Genomic DNA, 14,891 nt, shown 5'->3' on the forward strand with positions numbered 1-14,891 from the left:
TCCCGCTCTATCTGAACAAAAAATGGAAAAATGTCCTCGCGTGAGGATAAAAAAAAAACAAACACAAAAGAATGAAATTTGTATAATTCCACTTACATGACATACCGAGAGTAAGCAAATTCATAGAGAAAGAAGAATAGAGGTTTTATCAGGGGAGACCGGAGGAGTAAAGTTCTGGAAATGGATACTAGTGACGGTGGTATAACATTGTGAATGTATTTAATGCCATTAAATTGTACATTTAAAAATGGTTATTTTTATGCTATGTATAGCTTACCACCATTTTATTAAAAGCTAAGAGCATAGCCCTGGCCGGTTTGGCTCAGCGGTTAGAGCATCAGCCTGCGGTCCAGAGAGACCCAGGTTCGGTTCCCGCTAAGGGCACGTACCTCGGTTGCAGTTTGTCCCCGGCCCTGGTTGGTCGTGCGGGTGGCAGCCACTCGATGTGTCCCTTTCACGTCGATGTTTGTTTCTCTCTCTCTCTCTCTCTCTCTCTCTTCCTCTCCCTCCCTCCCACTCTATCTGAACAAAAAATGGAAAAATGTCCTCGGGTGAGGATAAAAAAAATAAAAATAAATAAATAAAAGCTAAGAGCATATACTCTGGAGCCAGAATGTCAGAGCTCAAATCCCAGCTCTGCTACTTAACAGTTGTATGACCTTGTTTAAGTTAAATAATTTGCATCTCAGATTCTTCACCCTTATTTTAAAAGTTGTAACAGTACCTACACCTCATTATAAAGCTGCTGTGGAGACAAATGAAATATGACACAAAAGGCATCAAGACATAGTAAGTACTATATCAAATTTAGCTGTGTGTGTGTGGGCAAGTGTGAGGGGGATGCACATGATAAGTGCCATATCAATGTTAGCTGTATTATAAACGTCTCTGTGGCCCTGATAAGGTGGTTGGAGCATTATCCCAATGCACCAGGATCGCAGTTTAATCCCTGGTCGGGGCATATACAAGAATCAAATAATAGGTGCATAGATGGGTGAAACATCAGATCAATGTTTCTCTCTCTCTCTCTCCAAATTAATTTTTTTTTTAAAAAAAAAAGGTGCTTAAAAAATGTCTATGTGTGTAGGTAAGTGTGTGTGTGGAGGGGGTGTACACGTTATAAATAAGTGAAAAAAGTTTTCAACTCTTGTGGTCTGGGATACTATTATAGACAAAGATGATATAGCCAAAGCAAAATTTCCCACTAGTGAAATATCTGAAAGCTTGGTAGAAACACACCCAAGTTCATATACACAAGAGTTGAATACATCTCTAATTCTTCAGCTTCTTTTATCATACCCTCGGAGAAGCCCCTCTTTTAAGAGCTAACCAGAAAAATTATATAGAGAAGAAAATTTATTTTCAAATTTTGTAGTGAAGAAGACAATGAAGGTGGTGTTTTAGATAGAGCTAACAATCTAACCAGCGCTAATCTTATATAAACACACAGCCTTACACTTGTTCTTATTCAGCTGACAGATTCAAGGATTACCATACATAATTTCAAAAATAAACCATTTAGTCCGGCCCATGTGACTCAGCAGCTGAGTGTTGACCCATGAACCAAGAGGATGCTGGTTCAATTCCCGGTCAAGACACATGCCCAGGTTATGGGCCTGATCCTCAGGGGGGACATGCAGGAGGCAGCCAACTGATGTTCTCTCTCATCGATGTTTCTATTTTTCTCTCCCTCTGACTTCCTCTCTCTCTAAAATCCATAAAGAAAAAAAAAATTTTAAAAATAAACCATTTATTCCAGACATTTACAATGAAATATATCATATACTGTCAATAGAAAAATGTGCCCTAGCCCTGGACGGTTTGGCTGGGCGGTTAGAGCATTGGCCCGTGGACCAGAGAGGCCCTGGTTCAAGTTCCCGATAAAGGCAGACACCTCGGTTGTAGTTTGCCCCTGGCACCAGTTGGGGTCGTGTGGGTGGCGACCACTCGATGTGTCTCTCTCGCATTGATGTTTTTCTCTTTCTCTTTCCTTCCCTCTCTTGCTCCCACTCTATCTTAAGGTACATGCAAAAATGTCCTTGGGCGAGGATAAAAAAAAAAAAGATACATAGCATATACTTAAATTGAACACAGTGAAGAGAAGAAATTAATCAAAATTTGACTGAAAAGTAATGTCAATCAAGGCCAAAATTTCAGTCCAATGCCTAGTCTGGCTAGCAAGGGACAATTATAACAGAAATAAAGTAGTCGTAAGTATACTTAAAAGTTCCCTCTCAAAACTCCACTAAAAAAAAAAAACAGTAAAGGAACACAAAGGCATAATCCCAAAAGAACAAATAGGCCAAGAGAAAGCAGTTGTATAAGTGATAACCTAGTCAGCAAAAAAATAATAAAATAAACAAACAAAAACCAAGCACCTGCAACAGAAGAAAGCCAAGGAGAAGCTTTTGCAACATAGAAGCTGAAAAGGCTTATGAAATGGAAGCAGCAGTACCTTTAAAATTAGGGATGGCAATGAACAAAGAACAGGACTGGCTGAAAATCTGTATAAAAGCAAATAGTCCACCACCACTAAACACAGCAAGGCAACTATCCCTCTCCAACCTCAGCAAAAACTGAAGATTTACTCTCAGAAGAGTCTGAAAATAAAGGACTCTATCCTAAGAACGAAATAAGTAAACTATAGGATCAGTCTAATAGTCTAATCAGCCTAATAGTCTAACATCAGCCTATCAATCTAACATCCAACTTTTAAAAGAGTTCAGTCTGGCTGGTGTGGGTCACTGGACTGAGAGGCCCCAGTTCGATTCCTAGTCAGGGCACATGCCCTTGTTGCAGGCTCAATCCCCAGTAGCGGACCTGCAGGAAGCAGCTGATCAATGTATCTCTCTCACATTAACACTTCCATCTCTCTTTTCTAAAAAAAAAAAAAATCTCCCTGAAACAATGAGGTATCACCTCACACCTGTCAGAATGGCCAACATCAACAAGTCATCAAACAACAAGTGTTGGCGCGGGTGTGGAGAAAAGGGGATTCTAGTACACTGCTGGTGGGAATGCAGACTGGTGCAGCCACTGGGGAAAACGTTATAGTGTTACCTCAAAAAGTTAAAAATTGAACTTCCATTTGACCCAGAGATCCCACTTCTAGGAATATACCCTAAGAAGCCTGAAACACCAATCAGAAAGAATGTACCCCCATATTCATAGCAGCACTATTTACAATAGCTAAGATCTGGAAACAGCCCAAGTGTCCATCAGTAGACGAATGGATAAAAAAGCAGTGGTACATATACACAATGGAGTACTATGCAGCTGTAAGAAAGAAAGAGCTCTTATCCTTTGAGATGACATGGAGGGACCTGGAAAGTATTATCCTAAGTGAAATAAGCCAAGCAGAAAAAGACAAACACCACATGATCTCACTTATTTGTGGAATATAATGAACATAACAGTCTGAGGAATAGGGTAGACCTAGAGAGGTGGCATTAGGGTACAGACTGACAACCCTCAGAAGAGGGGGTGGTGGAAAGAGATAAACCACAGAACTTATATGCATGTACGTATAACCAATGGACATGGACAACAAAGGTGGGGATGGAGTGGGGGGGGGGGTTGGGGAGGAGAGTATCAATGGGGGAAAAAGGAAAAACATTTGTAACAAAAATAAATTAATAAAAATAAATTGGAAAAAAAAAAAATCGCCATGGCCAATTTGGCTCAGTGGTAGAGCACCAGCCCACAGACCAATGAGTCTCAGGTTCGATTCCGGTCAAGGGCACATACCTTGGCTGCAGTTCATCCCGGCCCTGGTCAGGGTCATGCAGGAGGCAACCAGTCAATGTGTTCCTCTCACGTAGATGTTTCTCTCTCTCTCTCCCTTTCTATTTCTATCTCCCTCTCTCTCCCTCCCACTCTATCTGAGGATAAATAGAAAAATATCCTCAGGTGAGGATTTAAAAAAAAAAATCAATGAAAACATATTAAAAAAATAAAAGAGTTCGAGTGGAAGAAACTGCCAAAAAAATGAATACAAGAGAAGTCATAAGAACTCAAAGACAGGAGTTCAGATTATAGAGGTTATCAAGGGCAATAAAAATACTGAACAAAAATAAATACACACCAGTGAATATCACTGTGAAACATCAACCACTGGGAATAAAGATTAGATACTAATGTCTCCAAGAAAAAGAAAATCACATAGAAAGGAACAAGAATTTGCCCTGGCCGGTTTGGCTTAGCAGCTGGAGCATCGGACGGTGGTCAAGAGCACGTATCTCAGTTGCGGTTCAGTCTCTGGCCCTGGTCGGTGTCACACAGGAGGCAACCAGTCGATGTATCTCTTTCGCATAGATGTTTTCTCTCCCTCCCCCTCCCTCCCACTCTGTCTGAAAATAAATGAAAAAAAATATCCTCAGGTAAGGATTAAAAAAAAAAAAAAAAAAGAATTAACATAGTATCATTCTTTCCAAAAGCAACGCTGGAAGCCAGAAGATTATGGAGTAATGCTTTCATAATACTGAAGTAAAATGATTTACAATTTAGACTTCTAAACACCACCAAACTACAAATAAAGTGTTAGAACATTTTTAGACAAGCAAAAACTTTACATCCTATTTACCTTCTTGCTCACTAAACCAATGGAAGAAATGTTCCACAAAAATAGAAGTAAACCAATTAAAAGAAAGACTTGAAACATGGAGAGGCAAAGGGAATTCCCAGAAAGATAGTAGTGAAATGAAATTCCAGGCTGACAGCTGACCTTAAAAAACAACCAGTCTGGATTGGAACAGGAAAGAAAACTCCAGAGGAATGGCTCCAAGAAAATGAAACCAGTAGAGTTATCTGATGGGTAAAAGCATACTGAGAAATTTGTACTTCTGCTGAAAAATCTGAAAACAAATTTGACAGTTATAAACAAAATGTATAAAATGAAAAAAGGGGGGATTATTAATTATGAGGAAAATAAAAATTGGTATAAGGAAATAATCACAGCACACTATAAGGCTCAAGTACAAATAATATTTATAATATTTGTATAAAGTCACAGCAATAATTTTTTTTAATTAATTGGGAAAAATTTAATAAGCATAAAATGTACTTTACATTGATAATTGCAATACTGAAACTGTGACATTTTAAATACTGTTTTCAAAAGAGGTTAGTGATTTTCTTTTTCCTGGCAAATATGGAGATCCGACTACGAGCATTACTGTGACCAATCTAGGTCACCACGGTCTAGTTAATGCTAATATCTAAACAGGTGTTCACATTTCATGTCTACAATAAGGCAGACTGTGAATTTTTCTACTGTTGAATTTTCACAAAACTTCCACGAGATAATTTAAAGGAATGCCAAATTTCTGAAGTGCAAACTCATAAACTCTACATTGGGATCATATTTTTGCTTCAAAGTCTCTGACTTGAGAATACAGGCAATTTTTCTTTCCTAATTCCTTGGAAAAATACTTCTGCAGTAAGTCTTGTGTCTTCTTTACAATGACTGGGTTGTTTTTAAAAAAGATTATCAGGTCTGTGGTTAGTTTCCCACAGTTGATAAAAATCTATCAAAAACATGGTAATATATTTTAAGGAAAAAAGTTGTTTTTCGCCCTGGCCGATTTGGCTCAGCGGTTGGAGCGTCGGCCTGCGGTACAGAGAGACCCGGGTTCGGTTTCCGCTAAGGGCACGTACTTCGGTTGCAGTTTGTCCCCGGCCCTGGTTGGTCGTGCGGGTGGCAGCCACTCGATGTGTCCCTTCACGTCGATGTTTCTCTCTCTCTCTCCCTTTCTCTCTCTCCCTCCCACTCTATCTGTACAAAAAATGGAAAAATATCCTTGGGTGAGAATAAAAAAATAAAATAAAATAAATAAAACTGAAAAATGAAGTAGTATAATGAACATACTATTTGGAAATATAAAGATCAAATGCAGATACAGCTAACACAATTGAAAGTGATTAGCTCTGAAGAGAATGGTAACAAAAAAGTAGAGAAAGGAGAATGCTGTTCTTCAAAAAAAAAAATATTTAAGGGCTAGAATAACATTCCTTGCTGCACTAATAAAAGTTCACTGTCAATGTAATTTTTTTTCTTTAGTGATTTCTTTAGAGACAGACAGAAACACTGATGAAAAAGAACATCAACTGGCTGCCTCCCGCATGCCCTTCACTGGGGATCTGGCCCACAACCTGGGCATGTGCCTGACGGGGAACTGAACTGGTGACCTCTTGGTGCATGGATCAATGCTCGACCACTGAGCCACACTGGCCGGGCTTCACTGTTAATGTAAAACTCCCTTAAATTACAGTCATTCCAAGTAACATTTTTTATGATCAAAAACAAGGGAGAAAGAAAAAGTGATTTGCCTGGCCGGTGTGACTCCTTGGTTGAGTATCAACTCATGCACCAAGAGGTCACTGGTTCAATTCCCAGTCAAGGCACATGCCCAGATTGTGGGCCAAATCCCCAGTGGGGGCACGTAGGAGGCGGCCAATCAGTGTTCTCTCTCATCACTGTTTCCATCTCTCTCCCTCTCCCTTACTCTGTCCCTAAAATCAACAAAGAAAAAAAAATTTTTAAACAAAAAGTGATTTAATCAAAACAGGAAACTATCACACTGACAATTTAATGACTCAGAAAACTGAAAATCTGCTTCCCATTAAAAAATAGTCAGAATCGCCCGGCCGGTGTGGCTCAGTGATTGAGCATCGACACATGCACCAAAGGTCGCCGGTTCAATTCCCGGTCAGAGCACATGCCCAGGTTATGGGCCAAATCCCCATTAGGGGACATGCAGGAGGCAGCCAAGTGACGTTCTCTCTCATCAATGTTTCTCTCTCTCTTTCCCTCTCCCTTCCTGTCTCCCTAAAAATCAATAAAGAAAAAAAAAAAGTAGTCAAAATCATGTCTACAACACAAGCTGAAAGATACACTTCATGTGCTAGGCAAAACATTTTTTTTCTAATCCTCACCTAAGGATATTTTTCCACTGGTTTTCAGACTGAGTGCAAGGGAGGGAGGGATGGAGAGAGAGAAAATGACAGAGAGAGAAACATCAATGTGAGGAGAGAAACATCGATTGTTTACCTCCCACACTACCCCAACCGGGGCCAGAAATCGAACCTCAACCGAGATACATGCCGTTGACCAGAACAGAACCTGCGACTCTTTGGTCTGGAGGATGATACTCTAACTGCTAAGCCAAACCGGCCAGGGCAAAAAAAAAAAATTTTTTTTAAAGGGCATATCTAACAACCTAAAAATATCAGAACTCTGGCTCTGGCTGGTGTGGTTCAGTTGGTAGCAATGTTGTCCAGTACACTAAAAAGTTCAATTAATTACCTGTCAGGGCACACAAGTAGGTAACAGGTTCAATCCCTCAGGTGGGACATGTAAGGCAGGGCAATGGATTGATGTTTCTCTCTCTCTCTCTTTAACTCCCTCTCTCTAAAATCAGTAAGCATGTCATTGGGTGAGAATTAAGGAAAGGAAAAAAGCCCTGGCCAGTGTGGCACTGTGGTTAGAGCGTCAGCCTGTGAACCAGAGAGTCCCGGGTTCGGTTCCCACTAAGAGCACGTACCTCGGTTGCAGTCTGTCCCCAGCCCGGGTTGGGGTTGTGTGGGTGGCAACCAGTTGATGTGTCTCTCTCACATCGATGTTTCTCTCTCTTCCTCTCTCTCTCCCTCGCGCTCTATCTGAAGATAAATGCAAAAACAAAAATAAAAAAAGGAAAAATAAATATCAGAACTCTCAGTGTTTTTTATAGTTTTCAGCCTGAGCCTCTTGCTAGAAAGTAAAATGCCATGCTAATGATATAGTCATTAGAGATGAGAATAGTGGTTACTTTTGGGGAGAAGTACTGACTGGAAGGGTGATAAAGGAGCCTACTAGAGTGCTATATATGTTCTATATCTTGATCTGGGCAGTGGTTCTATGAGTGTACACATACATAAAGATTTATCCCATTGACATTTAAGATTTGTGCAGTGCATTCTAAGTCACATCTCAATATAAAGAAAAAATGTTCATGTGGTGAGAGACAGCAATCTCACTGTGACATTTAGGGAACAAAAGTATTATAAACAAAATAACTACAAATCAAAACCTGTCTGCCTTTCATCTTTAAATCTCAGTTTTATAAGCATTCTCAAAGGTTAGGGGAAAGGGATGTCCATGGAGAGGAAAAGACAATACTGCAATAAACCCCAGGACAATCAAATTTAACCTTTAATCAACATATTTTCAATACATTCTCTACGTACTTAAACAAGATATATTTTATTACTAGTATTCTCCTTCTGCACCAAAAGGAATTGGACAGACACTGATGAGAGAGAGACACATCTATTGGTTGCCTCCCACACATACCCCGACAGGGGGCCGGGATGGAACCTGCAACCCAGGTACCTGTACTTGACTGGAAATCAAACCCTTGGGCCAACGCTCCAACCACTAAGCCACACAGGCCAGGGCTCCAATTTTTAAAACCAAGTAAAAGCCTCACCTTGCTCAAAGCATACAGATCCAGGATTTTTCTCTCCACCACAGGGATCTTCAAAGTAGATCCTTGAAGTTCCCAAAATTTTGCTAGTTGATCCAAGAAGTCCAGTCTCACTCTGGTCATTGCCTAAGATTATTAAAATACAGAAATCAAAAGAACTATACCACGGTTGAAAATAAATGTTTCACTTAACAAAGTTACTCACTTCTCTACAGAATTCAGATTTTCCATTATTGCTTAGTCCAACCTTGTAAAGTAAGCTAATAATAAAGAAGCAAAATATTTCTGTTTTTAAAGTATGTTTTTAATTCAACAAACAACAAGTGCTAGTGAGGATGTGGAGAAAAGGAAACCCTAGTACACTGCTGGTGGGAATGCAGACTGGTACAGCCACTATGGAAAACAGTATGGAATTGCCTCAAAATATTAGAAATTGAACAGACATTTGACCCAGGGATCCTGCTTTTAGGAATATATCCTAAGAATCCCTAAACACCAATCAGAAAGAATATATGTACCCCTATGTTCATAGCAGCACTATTCACAATAGCTAAGATCTGGAAACAGCTCAAGTTTCCATCAGTAGATGAGTGGATAAAAAAGCTGTGGTACATTTACACAATGGAATACTATGCAGCTGTAAAAAAGAAGAATCTGTTACCCTTTGAGACAGCATGAAGGGACCTGCAGGGTATTATGCTAAGCAAAATAAGCCATTCAGAGAAAGATAAATATCACATGATCTCACATATATGTGGAATCTGATAAACCAAATAAACTGATGAATAAAATAGAAGCAGAGGCATGAAAACAGACTGAGGAGTCTCAGATCGATGGGAAGGAGGGGTGGTTGGAAGAGACTGACCAAAGATCTTATAATGCATATATGCATTACCAGTGGACACGGACTGTAGGGTTGTGATGACCTGGGGCTAGGTGGGTGAAATAGGGCAATGGGGTAAAAAGGGGAACATTTGTATTACTCTCAACAATAAAGATAAAAAAGTTTTTTAAAAAATGTTTTATTGGTTTTTCAGAGAGAGAGAGAAACATCTTTGTCAGAGAGAAACATCGCTCAGCTATCTGCTGCACACCCCCTACCAGGGATCAAGCCCGCAACCTGGGCACGTGCCCTGACTGGGGAGCAAACTAGGACCTGAGTCCATGGGAGGACACTCAATCCACACCAGCCAGGCAAGAAGCAAAATATTTCTAATAAACTGTATTCATTAAGGCAAAGATGTTAACTCTAATGTATGTGAATGGTTCTCATACTATCAACCAAAGCAATTTTTTGGATGAAGTTAGCTTAACTTTAAGCTAGCCAGAAAATTTAGTTTGAATTATTCTGTTTCTAAGTATTCTGCCATTTCATCTATACATAACATGCTTTCTTAAGGTACACCAACTCTCTACCTCGCTGATATGAGGATCCTTTATCAAGCACCTAATTACAAGCGATTAAAGGAAAAGATATATATTAAAACCTCAGACAATGTTTTAGGAGCATCAAGGAAAAAAAAGCCTCAGTATGACATATTAAGCTTTAGCTAAGATTTCTCTTTTGTGTGCTGAAACAGTTTTCTAGCACACTGAAAAATCTTCTGAAAATCTGGCAAAGAAGAACAATACTATTTAAATAGAGAGATTAGTAATATTTAAAGGGAAAGCTTAATAAACCAGGTTAATTTTAATTAAAGATTTTATTTTAAAAATTAATTAAAAATGTATTCTTCTGGCCCTGGTGAGTGTTGCTCAGTGATTAGAGCATCAGCCCAAGCACCTAAGAGTTGAAGGTTCGATTCCTGGTCAGGGGTATATACCTGACTTGCAGGTTTGACCCTGACCCCTGGTCGGGGTGAGTTTAGGAGGCAACTGGTCAATGTGTGTCTCTCACACAGATGTTTCTCCTTTTCTCTTCTCTCTCTCTCTTCCAATCCCTCCCTCCCTTCCACTCTCTCTAAAAATCAGTAGGAAAAAATATCCTCGGGTGTGGATTAACAAAAATAACAAATAAAAACATTAAAAAAATTTATTCTTTTGGAAAAGTACTGTTAAAGCCAAAAAAAAAACGCCAAAAACCTCTGAAAAATGTTTTGATAGAATTTTAAAAAACTATTTTCCAAAGACCACAGGAGACAATCTATCAACATTAATAATCAAAAAAATTAGTAAAATAAATGCTGAAGCAAGTACAACTTAAGAATTGCAGAGCTGCCCGGCCGCTGTGGCTCAATGGTTGAGCATCGACCTGTACACCACCAAGAGGTCACCAGCTCGATTCCCAGTCAGGGTACATACATGCCCAGGTTGTGGGCCAAATCCCCAGTAAGGGGCACGCAGAAGGTGGCCAATCGATGTTTCTACTTCTCTCTCCCTCTCCCTTCCTCTCTCTCTCTCTCTAAAATCAATAAAGAGCCCTGGCCGGTTTGGCTCAGCGGTTAGAGCGTCGACCTGCAGTCCTGAGAGACCCGGGTTCGGTTCCCGCTAAGGGCGCGTACCTCGGTTGCAGTTTGTCCCCGGCCCTGGTTGGGTCGTGCGGGTGGCAGCCACTCGATGTGTTCCTTTCACATCGATGTTTCTCTCTCTCTCTCTGTTCCTCTCTCTCCCTCCCACTCTGCCTGAACAAAAAAATGGGAAAATGTCCTCGGGTGAGGATAAAAAAAAAAAAAAAAATCAATAAAGAAAAAAAAAATTTTTTTAATCTTAAAAAGAAAATTCCATAGTTCTGAAACTAACTAAGCTGGATATTTCAACTATGAAAAATATGGCTAGAGATAATTTCCCATAATCCCATTTAAGTGGAAAAACAGTAATAACTACTTGAAAGAGTTTTTTGTTTTTTTTTTAATTTTTTAATCCTCACCAGAGGACATTTTTCCATTTTTTGTTCAGGTAGAGTGGGAGGGAGAGAGAGGAACAGAGAGAGAGAAACATCGATGTGAAGGGACACATTGAGTGGTTGCCACCTGCACAACCGACCAGGGCCGGGGACAAACTGCAACCGAGGTACGTGCCCTTAGCGGAAACCGAACCCGGGTCTCTCAGGACTGCAGGCCGATGCTCTAACCGCTGAGCCAAACCGGCCAGGGCGAAAGAGTTTTTTTTTTAAATCAGAAACTTCCTTCCATTCAATCCCAATTAACATTAACTCTGAACCCTGGTACATGAACCGCTCAATGAATCCGGCAGCAGCAATGGTAATATAAATACTCACTTCAAGTTCATTCAGGCGCTGGACTCTGGGTGTGAAACGAAAGCTTTTTACTTCACATGCAAATGGAGGTTGCCAATCCTAAATAGAAAGGTTTTTTTTTTTTAAGCATATTAGTATATAAACAAGGAATGCATTATTCCTTCCCTTAATTTAGGGGATGAGTTGTCACAAATCATGATGACAAGAAAACAACAAATAAGTCTTTATTATAGAGACAGAAAAAGTAATATTTTAGGTAAAATATTACTTGTCTCCAATTACTTATCTCTAGTATTCTCAGTATCAAATTTTTACCTATAAATCCTCAAATCTCACAAGTACCATTATTTATATCCCACAATTATGTTTTTCCCAATTACTCAAGTAGAAAGCAGTGAAGTCATGTATTTCAATACAATATCAAATAAACATCCAGGTTTACAAAGTAAAAAGAAAACAGAACTTGAAAGAAACAAAAAAGAGTACAACTAAAGGCTTAAAAGTAATTTCTAAAGTACTTACATATTTGGGTAATATGTTTTTTCATTCATGTATAATGTGACATAGCACCTTACAGTCTATTTTATATAAGTATCTTGTTCAAAGCCCAGCTTCTGGGCATCCAAATATTAAAGAAAAAGTAAGCAAACCCACAGAACAAAGACAATTTCCAGACTGAAGATGTAGTATAACTAAATGAGATAGCACAATGCAAGTAGGGTTCTAGAGAACATAGCTCAATTTGGCCTAAATAATAGTTAATCTGTTTAAAAACCTGAGTAATCAAAAAATGTTATCTTAACTTGGAAACTAAAGAAACTCACCTATATTGAAATTAAGTTTTCAGTAGGGTGACATACAAAAAGTGGGTATATTATTTCAACAATTTTTTAAATAAAAAAAAAAAAAGTGTTTTGTTTTACCAAAAGGAACCTTGAAAAGAATTTCTACTTCATTAAAGTAATAGAATATATAAAAATGTGGGTTAGGAAAAACTGTAGGTGCTTAAGGTTTGGCCAATATTAGGTTAATTTCTATAGAAAAAGAATTAAAACTTTTGCAGGATGGCAATGCATGTATCACTCACCATAGCATTTATCTGTAAATGCTTTACTTGCAATTGATAGTCTATAATCTTAATCAAATTCACTTAACATAATGTGAGCAGCATGTCTGGGGTTTTAGAAACAAACAGATGGATCTAGGTTCAAAATCTACTTTGCCCAAAATCATACATTTGATCCAGACTTGCCTCATCTGTAAAATGAGACTTTATTTACCTACTAGGGCTTCAAAGAATATTAACTGACATAATCCGTAGGTGCTAAATTAGCTCCTCTTTCCTCTTGCCCATCCAAACTCTTTTTATTCACTGTGGTGAACATCACCATGGTAATATATGGTGAGAGCAGATGCTTTTTAAAACACGACATGGGTAACAGTACTTAACATTTTATTTGTATTATTAGTAGACAAAACATAAAGCAAGGTGCCCCTTTAAGAAGCACTAAGGCAATGGATCACAACTTTAATGTGTATTAAGAACCATCTGCAAGTACTTGCTAGAAAAGCAGATTCTAGATCTGAAACTGATTCTGGTCTGGGAATGAGGCCTAGCGATCTGCATTTTAACAAGCATTCGGCTGACCCTGGTGCAGGCGCACCAGGAACATTATTTGAAAAGCACTGGTCTAATGGGTAAAGAATCTTTTGACCTTGAACAAATCACTCAGTGTCTTGGGGCATTAATTCCCCAATCTTTACCTTAACCACTGAGGGAATTAACGTATAAGCAAACCCAATTATTTGCAATAACTGCGATTTGTAAATCTTTGATCCACCGTTCCTTATATCAAAAGATTTCAATTTTTTTTCTTCCACGTCTATCACTGAAAAATCCTTCCTAAACCTCTACATTTTAAAAGTAAGAATAAAAATAAATAAATGCTGCTCCTTCCCTTCCCCAGGGAAGGCTTTTTCATTGCAGTAGTAATTAGTCTGGGGTTGTTGTTTGGTGATACCATCCTAGGGGGACAACTAGAGCTCAGATTACTGTTGAAGAAACTTTAGCCCTGAGATGAGGCCTGCATATTAATAAACATTAATGGGGCTCGGATAAAGAAATAGCCGACAGAGCAGTTTCCAGCACTGGGCGGTAGGTAGTAAGGGCTGTAAGACGGACCATGCCCTAAGACTTCAAACACCTCAACGGCCACGAAAGGCCCACGGCCTCCTGTTACCCCTGCCCACGAACCAAGCAGAAAAAGACCAGTTCCCAAGTTCTAAGCGGAAAGGCCCAGGGGCTCCCCTCTCGTGTGGAGCAGCGTGCGTGAAGACCGCAAAAGAAACCGACGCAAAAACACTCCGAAACTTAGCCCCCAGCTGTTGAGAAGTAAAAGAGGGGGACTATGAAACGACAGAAGCCGCGGAAGAGGGAAACTAAAGCCAGGGTATCGACTCCCCCCTCTCTCATCCCTCTCCTCAGACGCCGGTACCTTGGGCGGTCGGATTTTGCAGATGCCGGTTTTCTCCGCCAGAGGCCGGATGCGGCCGATAAAGCTGAGCGGGTCTGTGAACTCCTCCCAGCTGGGCTCAAAGACCGGGCACTCCGGGGGCGGCACGAACTCCGCCGCGTAGCCCCCCGACCCCACGGCCGCCATGGCAAGACCCAGGGGGCCCCCGGCGGGGGGAACAGGTGGACAAAAGCCGGCTGAAGCCCACCGAACTATTTCACGTCCCCTGACAGGGGCCGACGCTCATCTTCTCGGACGAGAAGCACTCGACACAGGAACCCCAGAATCGCTTCCTCCTTCGTTTGTTATTGTTTCCTTCGGGGCTTTTCCTCACAGGGCTAGGACTTTTCCGGAAGTTAACGTACTGTCAAATCCCTCCGCCGCCCCAAGAACAGAATCCCTCCGCAGCGACACGACGCCTCGCCGCACCGCCCTCCTTCCTCTCTTTCCCGGCAGCTCGGTGCTGGTCCCTGTCTCCTTGTCCGTGCAAGTTCCGCGCTGTCCGATGACTTCAACCGGCACACCTCGGAGGTCCCATGATCTCTCCTTTGGAGGGGGAAGCCTCGGAAATGAGGTGCGACGCGCTCTTCCGGCGCGGAGGAATGTGTAATGCGCCAGAGTGCAAAGGTTCTGCTTCCGGCGCGCGGGGGTCCGGGGGCGGGGGGTAAGCCCGCTCCCCTTTGTATAAATGGACGGCCAAACCCGCCGGGCCTCGCCTCG

The 14,891-nt window shown here is 40.6% G+C and overlaps 1 protein-coding gene across 3 annotated transcripts in view; it reads right to left on the minus strand.

Annotated features, from left to right (window-relative positions):
• KDM5A (lysine demethylase 5A) overlaps window positions 1–14,686 on the minus strand; it is a 110,869-nt gene extending 96,183 nt beyond the window's left edge. Inside the window, exons 1-3 of one of the 3 annotated variants that reach the window (XM_036252915.1) lie at window positions 14,154–14,686; window positions 11,680–11,757; window positions 8,466–8,588 (exon numbers count right to left, since the gene is read on the minus strand). In XM_036252915.1, coding sequence (XP_036108808.1) covers window positions 8,466–8,588; window positions 11,680–11,757; window positions 14,154–14,318 — 366 coding nt within the window. In that variant the 5' untranslated portion in view covers window positions 14,319–14,686. The remainder of the gene's footprint in view (window positions 1–8,465; window positions 8,589–11,679; window positions 11,758–14,153) is intronic. The other 2 variants (XM_036252916.1, XM_036252917.1) reach the window with 2 other exon arrangements.
• Between the last annotated feature and the right edge of the window lie 205 nt (window positions 14,687–14,891).

The sequence above is a fragment of the Molossus molossus genome, unplaced genomic scaffold (assembly GCF_014108415.1).
Source record: "Molossus molossus isolate mMolMol1 unplaced genomic scaffold, mMolMol1.p scaffold_m16_p_10, whole genome shotgun sequence".
NCBI lineage: Eukaryota > Metazoa > Chordata > Mammalia > Chiroptera > Molossidae > Molossus > Molossus molossus.